Raw genomic sequence first — 13637 nt, 5'->3', positions numbered from 1 at the left:
ATCCACTGCTCGAGACCTTTAACAACCAACCTACGGACTGTCTATTGGATGTCAGAGCTTGTACGGGCTATGGCAGCCAATAAAACATGGTCCCTTCCCTAACGGATGGAGGCCGGCCTGTGAACAAATGAATACAGCCACGTATTGTGGGTGTACAGGTTGTTAGGCGTCCTGACTTAACATTAGGGTGGGCGTAGGAGCTGAAGGCTCAGCTCTGCCACTCACTAATCATGGACGAGGTATTCAACCTGAAGGCTTTGTTTCCTTATCGACACAATGGGAGTAATAGTAGTGTCTTACTCTGTGTGTCTCTGAAAGTATTCATCAGATAATGCATCCAAATGCTTAGCCAGTATTGGCCCCTAGTACATGCTTTATGGAGATCCAAAGGGGGATTGAGAGATGAGGGACAGATAAATTGATAGGTGTACATCCGAATGCACACAAATTATGCACACATATCTTCACATATATGCCAAACCAATAAAAAACAAACCCACTGCTCAGTGACTCATAGCGATTCTATAGGACAGAGAAGACCTACTGCATAGGGTTTGTGAGACAGGCAATCTATAGGTAGCAGAATATTTCCTCTTTCTCCCTGGCAGCAACGGGGGTTCAAACTTCCACCCTCTTCATAAGCAGCCGATGCTGATCCCGCTGTGCCACCGCTGGGCTCCCCGCCACGTGTGCGTGTGGTATACACATGCATGCACACATCTGTGCCGTTCTCCTGAGGGACGGGGAGGGGCTCAGAGCTGGCCTCCCACAGGAGGTGATTGCTGGGTGGACCCTCCATGGAGGGCGGATACACCTCCGCCGAGAGGTGAAGGCCAGAGTCCAGGTGAGGACCCTGTGCGGACAAAGGGACAGTAGCGTTCCGAAGGTTCTCCTCTGAGGTGGAGGTCATCAGATCTCCAATGAAAAGCTTTCATGACTTTGGCTGCTCCCGTTATTCAGGGAGAACGATGAGGCTTTCCACTCCCCTAAGGGGTCCCAGCCTGGGAAACCACAGGGCCACTGCTACCCTGTTCCATATCGCTGCTCTGAGTTGGAATTAACTCGAGTTTGGAATTAACCCTGAGTTTGACTCTTTGGCATTAAGTGCCCATTTCAAAGTTCCCAAAGCCTAGCTGCCCAACTTTAGGCATTTCAGCCTCCCAACAAGACACGTTTTCCCCCTCACGCTCTGCCCCAAAGCTTCACCGATTTTGAATATACAGGAGAGAATTCGCTTGAATTTCCTCTCTGCTTACCTCCCAATAGCATGCATTAAAAAAAAATGACAGGGCTAGATTGCCGATGCCCTTGAAGCTATTGTTCATGTGGATCTGCAGCATTTTCTGTGCTAATTGCCCAGCCAGGGTGCTCTTTCATGTCTGTGTTCTCCTTTGTTTTGTTTGGGCGCCCCCCTCACCCCCCTTGAGTGAAGTACTCTGCACAGCTTTCTATTGAATTTCACCCTCTTGTTCCTTTTTCTGTTTGTCAAGGTCATTTTCCGTTTCAATCGACTTCTCCAAGGGGCCAACCACCCCCACCCAATTGGGTTCCATTGTTAAATTTAATAAGAACGCCTTTGAATCCCTATCGAAGACATTAATAAGCCTGTTAAAGCTAGCAGCATCCAGCCCAGGACCTAAGCTGTGAGATTCCATTTGTTTGTGTTCATGTATTTGCATACATGGTACAATGACCTCCACCACCCCACCCACCCACCCACACACACCACCCACTCCAGACAGGAAGAAGAAACTTAGCACTGCCGTGCTTTTCACTTATAGTTTTTGGGAAAATAAGATCATTTTCTCTGTCTGGACAGTAGTCTGGATGAGAGTGCAATTCGCTGTTATAATGCAGGTCCCCATAAATGCCCTTCATCAGTGTCTCTGTCCCTGACCCTAGTAGCCAGGGTCACTACCAAGCTACTCAAGTGCCTGAGTTTCAGTTTCCTTATTGATTAGATGGTGACCCCTGGCCTTCCCAAGATAAAGGATGATTGGGAGACTGGGTCGCTGTGAGTCAAGAATTGACTTCACTGAAGGCTGTGAGTTTGAGTTTGTTTTCTTTGTTTTGAGTTTAGGATAATTAAAGAACTTGACCGTGCTCTCAAACATAAAACATTATTGCTTTCTTTGAGCTTACTTCTAAACAAGGTCATGCAGCCCCATCTATCCACTGAAACCCAAAGTATTATTCTAGCTCAGACGGCTCACTGAGGTTGCCCCATGGGGTCCGGAAAGCCCGGCATCGGGAGGGCCAGGCCTGGCTCTCAGTTCTGGGAAGATTTCAGAACGCTAAATGGAAAGCCATTCATCTGACTGTCAGGATAATTGGGCTCCGCCCGGAGACCAAGCACTTCCCAGGCAGGCAAGTGTGCGGTTGGTGCAGTAATTTGATAGCACAATCACAAAGTAAGGAAACCACACCCAAAACTTCCCCCAGGGTTGACCGCAAGATGGACCGGGACAGAGTGAGAACAGGGCCGCCAAGCTCCACCGGAGGAGACGCCCGGCTCCTAATGGCAGAAGCTCATGGATGTTGCGATCCTGGCCGTCCACCCCGGACCTTCTAGTTGTCGGGTATGTGAGTCTGCTGCTGATACTGGGTTATTTGTAAACCCATTCTCCTGTCGTGTCAGAGCGCTGCAATGTACAGAAAGAATGTGCCACAGACATGCAAAAGTGGTTCTGTCATTTAAGGAGGTATGTCTTTTAATGACTGAAAGGGTTAATGCCCTCCCCCCTCTTTTCCCATCCTTGATGTCTTGGTCTGTTTTCTCCCTTTTCTCTGTTCATCCTGTGTTCAGAAAAACACGTGGGCTCCCTCTGGTGGCCTTTCTAGTGCTTTTGCTTGTCTAATGTTAACCCAAACAGACGGCCGCCCTGTCAATGCAGACCCTCTTGGACAGGGTGGAACGGCCCCTGTGAGTTTCTTAGGCTGTAAACTCTGTACAGGAGTAGTTGTTGTTACATGGTATAAAACGTTTGCATGAAAACCGAAGCTTTAATATTAAATGTAGGTTTGATTTATAAAATGCCTGGCTTGGGAGCATCCAAATTAGACAAAATGTTCCACTCACCCATTCATCCATTCACATGAACTAACTAACTAACATTCCAATACCTGATCGAGATTTGGCTTTCCTAAATGAAGTGGAGAGGAAGGCCCCGGTGGCATAGTGGGGTATACATTGGACTGCTAACCACGAGGTCAGCAGTTTGAAACCACTGGCCATTCTGAGGGACAAAGATGAAGCTTCCTACTCCCGTAAAGATCTACCGTCTCAGAAACCCATGGGTGCAGGTCTACTCTGCCCTATAGGGTCACTGTGAGTCAGAATCAACTCGATGGCAGTGAGTTTTAGTTTAGTCTAAATGAGGTGGTGCCTGACCTCCAAGCCCCTAGGAAGATCCCGGGATCCAATCCTCCAGATGAAGACTTTCCCCCCAGAAGTCAGTCTGTATTAATCAGTAGGTTTTTATAGGATACTTATGTCTACTAGAGCAAAGTTAGGCATTACAGAAAACTGTTACTCACCATTTAAAAATATACACACAAGTTATTCTTTAACAATTGCCAATGCTATAGGCATTCTTTTGCTCTCTGAAATAATCGTTTCATTTTATTTCCTCTATAGAATTTTGTCATAACATAATGCATTTTTTATGATTGAAAGTCTCTTTAAATTGTATATGTACCTCTTCTATTAAGTGCATATAAAACTTAAAATTCCAATGTTTTAAAATCTCTTGTGACCACAAATCTCTTTTAAGTTTGTTTCTTCTGTGTTGAGTAAGGAAACGATAGTAGTGTGTAATTATTAAAATATAATAGAGATTTTATACACAGTTATCAGTAATTATTACCCATTGACGTAAATAGTTGTTGGAGATGCATCACTGAATGAATTGGCGACGCTCTAGAAAAAGGAATTAGTGGGCCCATGTGAAACAGGAGCTTGCATCAATCTCTTCATCTCCTTAGTTTGGGGGACAGTGATGCTTCCGTGGTAGAATGTTTGCCTTCTCTGCAGAAGATCGGGTTCTGTTCTCAGCCAGTGTTCCTCATGCACACCAACACCTGTCTGTCATTGCAGTGCTTGCTGGGCTATGATGCTGAACAGGTTTGAACAGAGCTTCTAGAACACAGCTTCCCAAACTTACTTTGTTTATGAAGCCTTTTTCAGGGGGGGAAAATTCCCCATACCCCCCTGTATTTGAAAACTTCTGTATAATATCCTATAATCCAAATGAAAGTGTAGGTAACTGCTTTTGCAGCCCCCCTGGGTTGTCCAGCACCCTAAGAGGTGGGATCAACCACTTTGGAAAACATTGTTCTAGACTAAGAAAAAGGTCAGCCAATGAAAACTACCCAGTGTGTCACAGTGATCTGATTCTCACCCAATCATTCAGGAACGGGCACTGATGGATCCCTTGTATGTAGGTCATCTGACTTGACAGCAGCTAATGTGACACATAGCAACTTTGGTTTCTATGTGTGTCAGGGCTGGGGAATGGTATTCATATAGATGAGCAGATGGGAAGTTGGATTGCTTAAACAGTGACTTTGCTGAATGATTTAGCTCTTTTTATATACATTGTATTTTTTGTATATGTAATATGTTTATATTGCTGGTGTGATATTCTACGGAGCAATACAGAAGATGTTGCCTTCACACTGGCGATTGTAGGAGGAAGTGGCACATTCTGGAGGGGCTCAGGAGACAGAACCCATAATATTTGGGGATGGAATAGAGATGGGGTGTGAGAGAAGAGAGGAACAAAGAAACCTCAAGGCTTTTGACTCGAATATGTGGAAGGATGTTGCTGCCATCCACTGAGGAAGGGAAGACTGAGGATAGAGGAGATTTGAAGACTTGGCTCTAAGGTCAGTGTCATAATGAGTAGGTCCCTGAGAGGTACAAACAGTGATTAGACTTTGAATGGCTAACGGAAAGGTCAGCAGTTCAAAACCACCAATTGCTCCACAGGAGAGAGGCGAGACTTTCTACTTCTATCAAGGGTTACAGTCTCAGAAACCCATAGGGGCAGTTCTACCCTGTCCTAAAGGGTCACTATGAGTTGGAATTGACTCGATGTCAGTGAGCTTGGGTTTTCTGAAGTGTGAAGGTTTGGGGGTTCAATAGAAGTTCTGGTGATCTGTTCCCATAAACATTACAGCCAAGAAAACTGTGGGGAGCTCTTCTACTCTGTAGCACGTAGAGCCAACATCAGAAATGACTTGGTAGCAACGAGTTTGATTTGGTTTCTCTGTGTGTGTGGGAGGTGGGATTGTTTGATTTTTCTTCTTTTTTTTATTTTTCCCTTAAGCCACTCAAACCACTATTAAGGTTTGAGGGATGAAGAATCTGGAGGGATTTTTTGTTTTGTTTTGTTTTTAAAGAAAACATACTATATGTCTTTACACAGCCTATCACAAGAAATGAAGTCAACAACAATATCCTATTAAACCCTCCACACATGTGTTTTTGTTTTGTTTCAAGGTAACATTGATGGGGAGTTTGGTTTTATCCTGGATAATATTCTGGAATTTAGACTTGCATATTGTTGCCGTGAGGTATCACTGAGTTGGCTCCAACGTATGGCAGTCTGATGTATAATATGAAAACATGTTGTAATATATCTCGTCTTGTATCATCCTCACCATTGTTGCTGTCTTTGACCCCGTCATTGTAGCCACTGTCACCCCATCCATCCCATTGAGAGGCCCCCTCTTTTTTGCCAGTCCTCCATTTCACCAAGCATAAGGTCTTTCCCAGGGACTGGTTCCTCCCGAGACGTTGTCCAGAATATGAGAGACGCGCCACCCTTTGTTCTAAGACGCATTCTGACTCTATTTCCTCCAAGGCCGACTTTCTCATTCTTCCGGTGGTTCATAGTATATTCTCCAGCGCCGAAATTCGAACGCATCATTCTTCTTTGGTCTTCCTTGTTCCGTTGTTCAGCTCTCCCACTCATCTACAGGGATTGCAAGGACCGTAACTAGCATCAGGCACACTGTGCTCATCCAATGGCATCTTCTGCAGCCCGTTTGCTCCATTTGATTTGTTTTCTTTTGACTACCGCTTTCATGGACGTTGATTGGTAATCCCAGTAGAATGAAACCGTGACAGCCTTCTCCCTGTTTGTCATGACTTTGCTGATGGCTCACATGTCAGGACGCTCATTTTCTCTGCTCTAAGGTTTAATCCATACTGTAGGTAGTGTTTGACTTCCACAGTAAGGGTTTCGAGCCCCTTCACTTTCTGCACGCAGTGCGGTGACATCCATATTTATGAGGGAGCTTTAAAGAGTTGGCGGAAATTTTTCATTATCTTTTCATTCCGTTTTTTCAGTGATCTTTTTGAAGCCACCTTGTACTGTACCTCTGTTCAATCAACAGCTAGAAACAATAAACATTAGATTAGATCGTGATAATGAGATTGGATGTTAGATATCTGTGTTCCATCACATGTGCCTGGGGCATGAATGAAATTAGAATATATTGGAAAGAAATAAAATAATGAGCCAAAAATGGATGCATATTTTATTAACTTTGTTTCCCCTCATCAATTACACTTTGTAGAGTTTAGGAGAATTGATGTTTGTAAGCAAACTCTGAGTAACTTGCAGGCATCACCTATTGAATTAATAAAAGGTTGACTTATGGAATATTTCAAATACACATAGTAAATTAATCAAGCTAACAATGCACTGCTTAATAGACATCCTCAGAGACCTGACTTAATGAATAGGTTGATGGATGTTATTTGAAACATAGCTCACAAATTATTTTTATATGATTGGGTGATTTTAAATGCCTGTGGCCTACTGGAAACAATTTGTTTTCTTAATTAGCTTAATCATTCTCTTTACACTACTAACATGGGTTAATAACCCCTTTTTACCTTGATAAATTAATTTTTCCAGACTACCCACAAATTTCCAATTAATAAAGTTTGGAGCAATTCTGTAGTTCCACGGTAATAGGAAAAATGACCATATTTCATTTGATCGTTTTGTAACCAACTAGCGCTTATTACCTGCCCACAGCATGGGCCTGTCCTGAGTCAGAGCTCACCAGATGACAACTAACAGCCACACGGATGGGCCCACCAGTCAGGGTCTGTCCTGGACTCTGGACAGACCAAAGCTGACAGAACCTGGCTGCTCATTTCAAGGAACAGTCACCTGGTCGGGGAGAGAGATAAGGAAGCAGGTCCTCCTGTCAGAATGTGTAGCCGTGAGAGACCAAGAGTCAAATGTCGGAATATCTTTGCCCACGCTGAGGGAAAATCTGTCTCTATCAGCTTCTCGTGCAGTCTGCAAGTGGCCCCCTCTCTTCCCCATTTGTACTTGTTTGTCTTTGAGCCTGAGCTGCTCTTTTTATATGAGGTGGCTTCAAAGACTTCGTGGAAAAATTCCATTTAGTATGAGATGCACCTGACACTGATAGAGCCTGTATAAACATAACAAAGCCAACCTTATTCCCCAGTGGCATGAGGACAGCCCCAGGGATGGAGGTAAGGGTTCCAACACATTCTTGAGGGGGTGTGAAGAATGAGAACCCAATTCGATGGCTAAGATTCCTTCACCTTCCTTTCCTCCAGGGAAATGCAGTCACTTAAGTTCCTGTGAACTCTGGACTGTCTAAGTTCCAGATGACAGAAATTCCTCAGAGCCACCTTACAAGAGAGCGAGAAAGGAGCGGAGTAGCTCACATCATCAGTTCACAGGGAGAACACATGGGGAGCTGGCCTTGGGCTAACAGGAGCCTAAGACTCTACGTCTTTCTGCTTTCCCAAGGCTGGGAACCAGGACGCAATTAGATACTGGTTCGTCTATAGTAGCGGTTCTCAACCTGTGGGTCACGACCTCTTTGGGGGTCAAAAGATCCTTTCACAGGAGTTGCCCTATTCATAACAGTAGCAAAATGACAGCGATGAAGTAGCAACGAAAATAACTTTATGGTTGGGGGTCACCAACACATAAGGAACTGTATTAAAGGGTCACGGCATTAGGAAGGTTGAGAACCACTGCTCTATAGCAACTACAATTAGAAAACTCAGGGAAGGGTCATTGATTAATTTAGTGTGGGTCTCATGCACTCCGAGCCAGGGAGGTACCACTGTGAATCTCGGTGCTGAAGATGAGGAGATCGTGTGACCCCCGGACAGGGACTGAAAAAGAGTAGCTGGTGTCTGCTCCTCCCCAGAGATGCATCTTCAGCTGACTGTGAAAATATCAGGTCCCTTCCTCGGAGGTCCTCAGAGAACATCATAATATAATCAAGATCTCTGGGTTAGGCTCCATCCTTTGTGGAGAAATAAGACAGAAGCACTTAGGAAAATAATGTTGACATGACATTTTGCACTAGCTTTGATTTTGATAAGCCTTTGGCTTTAGAAATTCCATGTATTCCACTCAATTGGAATCACGCTTTCTTTTTTTCACCGTCATCTTGAGAAGTATGATGTAGAGCTTAGCAAGATCTGATCTTGTTAAATAAGTCTTTTGAGCTACTTAAGTGTGGGTGCTGAGCCAGTCTATGACATAAACAATTCCATTTTCCCTAAACTAGTACAGAGTCTTCTTTTTTTCACCCATTTGATTTGGTCTTGAAAGTCTGCCCGCCCAGTTTATATTCGGATGACTCATTAGAATTTACATCTTACACCTAAAAAGAAGTGTTGATGCCAGAAGTCTAAAATGAAGTCTGGCAAGATGGGAGCGCTTTAAATAATGGTTACCTTTCCCTTACCACAAACGTACTCGCGCTTGAGTGAATATTTGGAAACATAAAAGTATGTTTTAAAATAATCCTCATAGAGAGAACAACATGGCTGGCCCTACTATGAGACATGATGCCCCTCAGTGACTAAGGGAGATACCGGGGACAGCACCGGAGACACAGTGTGGGAATTGCACCTGACCTGATCCCACCACACCGAGGCAAAGCACTGGGGGAGTGCAGCGGAACAGCAAGGGAATGGAGTGGCAAGGTCCCCAGGGAATGCTGAAAGTGGACTTTGGGGCCAGGGCGTGGTGCCCCAATAGACTGGACTGTAAAACACTCCTAAGGGCCAGCAAACGATCCCTGAACGAACAAATAAATAAATAAATAATTTTTTAAAAAAGAAATAATCCTCATACATGCCACCAGCTCATGCTGTGTGTTTACATACTTCACCTAAGCACATAAAGGGGCTTCAAACGGTTCATGGAAGAAAATGACATTCTTTTGAAGGTCCCTTTCCGTGACCTTTGTGAAGCCCCCTCACAGAAACAGAGTTTAGATCACACTATTTACGTAATTTCCTATCGTACATGCCCCTATTTTTTTAACTACTTTTATTTTTATTCGTTCGCGTTCCGGTCACGTTGAAGAATGAATTTCCCCGGTGATGATTTTTTTAAGATAGTTATCTTTATCTTTTGTGGAAGTTTTCAAGCCATCCCCTTCCCATTTTAGAAATTATTTTGGGTTCCGTTGCTACTGTTCTTCATTCTGGATGTGCTGTTTCCCTCACGTGTCATTTCCCCTCTGTCTGAAGAGCTTCCTTTGGAAGGCCTTTTAAAGCAAGTTTGTTGGCTGCAAATACTCTTAGATTCCTTCATCTGAGAATGTCTCCAGCTCACCTTTATCCCTGAAGGACATGCTCGCCTGATATCAGTGTATCCATTGACAGCACTTTTCTTTCGGCATTTGAAAAGTGTTGTACCACTTTTTTATGGCTTCCATGGCTTCTGCTAAGAAGTCTGCTGTTCTCTGGCAGAACTACCATTTGTCAGGTTTCTCTATGTAAAGTTACTCATTTTTCCCCCTCGGAGGGAAGTCACTATGTGCAGACCACACTTAAGGAAATATGGCACCTTGCTTCTTCACCTGTTTGAGGCCAGAATATTTAAATAAACCATTTGAATTTTTTCTGCATGGAAAATCGGTCTCTTCCCTGGCATTTATGTGTTTACTCAATCATGTCTTTATCTGGGTATCAACTCATGAATATTTATTTTATACTCTGGACTCTAATCCAGTGATATTGTGCTGTTCAAACTGTTTCAGCTTCGGGCCATTGGGAGCTCTTTCATTGGGCTTCCGTGTTCCTTTCACATGTCCCCATCATGAATGTGTTTCTCTCTGTGCGGGTTTACATTTTTATTTTAACACTTCCTTCTGACACTGCAAGAAGCTTCTGTTTTATTGTGCATATTTTCTGCCTTAGCTCTAGAATCAATTGAATCTTCAATGAGCTTTGCTTCCTTTTACTGGGGAATGGTCTTAGAAACCAAAATCCGTGTGCTACTTGTGTTAGCTGATCATGGGTTGTCATGGGCTTCTAGACACTCTTAGCTGGCAGAGTAAGGAATAACTCATATGTAAGTTCATATGCACAAACAGTTCTACCTAGACACCACTGCCCCTATATTGAGTTAACATGAGTTCATGTGGATTTCTGTAACTGTTATCTATTACTAGAGGGACCAGTCTAGCCTACTATTCTCACTTTTGTACCTTGTTACCCCACGGTGAGGAGCTTGACTCCCACCATCTGCTATCCATTTCCTTAGTGGTTCAGTTTCAGAATATGTGTGTAATGGTTTCAGGATTGTCCATCTGTATCCATACCTCCGGGAAAACAAACTTTATCAATTAGAGTCGAATACTTATGCAAATGCTCCTTTAATCTTATAGAGCCACTCACTCACTTCAAAGTTATTTGAGTCAGTCCATTCCCCTCAATCAAGACACACTTCACTGAGTGTGTTTCATACTTTTATAATACAATTAATTTCTCTTGTTGCCATCTACATTCCTTCTTGGAATCCCATAACCTCCTAAAGCATATTATTAACTTGCTTGCATTAAGGATCACTCCCTGTCTTGTAAAGTTCTATGGACGGTGACAGGGCATGGTGTTCCGTTGTCACCTTTACAGAGTCATATAGATGCAGATCGTATAGATACTGCTCCCAAAATTCACTGTGCTTTTCCATCTCTAAAATGGATTAATGATAATTATACCTAGCACCTAAATTTGTTATGAGGATTAAACCAGCTCAGCACCTGGTATCTAGTGTCCATGAAGCATCACTGTGTTTTTAAAATGATAAATAAGATCAAGTTGATTTACCTCAGTTACATTTCTCACGAAATTAACTTAGCCCCAATATTAAGAACTTAATTCAACTGTGTGCTGTCCTTAACACTAGGGTATTGGTGGGAAATAATACAAACATGACCTTTCCCTCCTAGATAATAAAATATGCTGTGGTTCAAAATCAAGTAGCTGATAAAAAGTTACATCAGTAATGTGTTGCCACCTGGAGGTGTGGAATTCTCCAGAGCAGTACTACCTGATAGAAATATCCTGGCATTTACAATGTTCTAGTAGCCGTGATTTAAAAAACAAGAAGAAACCCGTGAAATGATACTCTCAAATGACATGGTGATGTCATCAGCATAAAATGCCAAGATAGTGTACATTCCTTTTCTTATAGTTTGCCTTCAACTCTCAGGTGCATCCCATACGGGTGTCAGTTCGGCCTAGACATGTTTCAGAAATGCGTGGCCACATCCAGCCAGTGGCTGCTCCCTTAGACAGCGCACTCGTAGAGTCATCGACTAAAGGTCCTGAGACGGTGTCTCTGAGGAAGACACATTCTCTGAGACTCGAAGGGTAGGAAACCAGTAGAAGGAGGGCAAAGTCTGTTTTCGGTAGAAGGAACAACAAATAACCCCAAACAATAAAAACCATCTGCTGTCATTTAGTCAGTTCCAACTCGTGGTAGCCTGTAGGACAGAGTAGGGCAGCCTTTGTGGGTTTCTAAGACTGGAGTGCTTCACAGGGGCAGACCACTTTCTCCACAGAGCGCTCGTGGGGTTTGAACCACGGACCTTGCGCAAATTCTCCAAAACATAGGATTTGGGCACATTGGAAAGAAGGAAAAACATCGAGTGAGTGGAGCAAGGGAAAGCATGGCAGCACCGGAAGCGGGAGAGGTCGTCCACGGGGAGGTTGTAAAGAGCCTTTCAGACACACCTCACGGAGTTGGAAGGAGCCCCGGTATGTTACACTTGGCTGTAAATGGAAATTTTGGCAGTTTTAACCCAACCCTTCCTCTGTTCCATGGGAGGAAGGCGTGACCGTCTGCCTCCATAAAGGTTGAAGAGCAACCAAACAAAGAAAATGAAATGACTAGAAATCCTATGTGCCCGTTCTGCTCTGCCCTAGCAAGTCACTAGGAGCCAGAATCAACTAGGGGGCTCCATTTTTGTGGGTTTGTTTTTGTGTTGATTTATTTTATTGGGGGCTCTTACAATTCTTTTAACAATCCATACATCAATTGTATCAAGCATATTTGCACATATGTTGCCATCATTCTTTTCTAGACATTTATTTTCTATTGAGCCCTTGGTGTCCGCTCCTCTTTTTCCCCTCCCTCCCCCTCATGACCCCTTGATAAATTATAAATTATTATTGTTTTCATATTTTACTCCGACTGCTGTCTCCCGTCCCCATGGTTTCTGTTGTTCATCCCCCGCCCCCCAGAAGGGGTGTGTATAGTTATGTGTCGATCATTTTGATCGGTTCCCTCTTTCTCCCCTCCTTTCCCCACATTCCCCTATCCTTCTGGTATCACTATTCCCATTCCTGTTCCTGGATTCCATGTGTCACAATCTCTTATCTGTAACTGTGTACTTGCTCAGGCCTAGCCCGAGGTGGACTGGGGTCTTGATAGTGGGGGGTGAAGAAGCCTCAAGAAACCAGAGGAATATTGTGTGTTTCATCCACGCTACACTGTGCCCTGGTTAAGTCATCTCTTCCTTATGACCCCTCTGTGAGGGGATATCCCTTTGTCTAGAGATGGACTTTGGGTTTCTGCTCTGAACCCCCTCATTCTCAACAATATGGTATTTTTATTTGTTTGTTATGGATTTCTGATGCCTGTTATCTGGTCCCTACAACACCTCGTGATTGCACAGGCTGGTGTGCTTTTTCCGTGTGGGCTTGTTTCTCGGCTAGTCTGTCCACTACCTCAGTGTATTGCCATATAAACATATGTACATAGGCCAATACCTCTAATTTTAAGAATGAATGCATTTACATATGCATTAAGCATTTACATATGAACACAGCTATGTTTATACCTCTGTGGTAGTCCAGGTAGACTAGAGAAACAAATACAGGGAGACCCATCTGTGTATAAGGAAGAGGTTATCTACAAGAGCAACTGAAGATTGAGAAAACAGCCCAGCCCGGTCCAGATCAAGTCCATAGGTCCAATATTAGCCCATGTGCCCGATACCAATCTATAAGGTCCTTTTCAGATTCATGAAACACATGTAATTCATGAAACACATGTAATCAGGAAGAGCACAGGCCAGTGGGTTGGAAGTCTTGTGGATCCAGTGGCATTGTAAGCATCTTAGCGCTGTCAGGGGTCTCTATGTGGCTTCTCCAGCTCCAGAGATCTGGTTGCATCAGAGTAGGTCCATGTGACTTCTCCAGCTCCCAGGACATAGTGCCATGTATCTTGTCAGTAGAACATTTCCAAGGGAGTGAGCAGAGAGAGAGAGAGAGATTGTATCTCCTGCCTCCAAGAAGGAATACAGGATTTCCTGGAATTCTCAGG

The 13637-nt window shown here is 43.7% G+C and overlaps 1 protein-coding gene across 3 annotated transcripts in view; it reads left to right on the top strand.

The window, feature by feature from the left end:
* The window catches only part of RAPGEF4 (Rap guanine nucleotide exchange factor 4), a 378022-nt gene that overhangs the window by 246000 nt on the left and 118385 nt on the right, over nt 1-13637 (top strand). The window contains exon 1 of one of the 3 annotated variants that reach the window (XM_075529294.1): nt 2421-2579. The exons of the other annotated variants lie outside the window; for them this stretch is intronic. Within the exon in view, the coding sequence (XP_075385409.1) occupies nt 2532-2579 (48 nt within the window). The 5' untranslated portion in view covers nt 2421-2531. Of the gene's footprint in view, nt 1-2420; nt 2580-13637 lie in introns of those variants that run through there. 3 annotated transcript variants of the gene reach the window in all.

The sequence above is a fragment of the Tenrec ecaudatus genome, chromosome 13 (assembly GCF_050624435.1).
Source record: "Tenrec ecaudatus isolate mTenEca1 chromosome 13, mTenEca1.hap1, whole genome shotgun sequence".
NCBI lineage: Eukaryota > Metazoa > Chordata > Mammalia > Afrosoricida > Tenrecidae > Tenrec > Tenrec ecaudatus.
The sequence above is the reverse complement of the archived record's forward strand: the minus strand, read 5'-3'. Positions and strand labels throughout refer to the sequence as shown.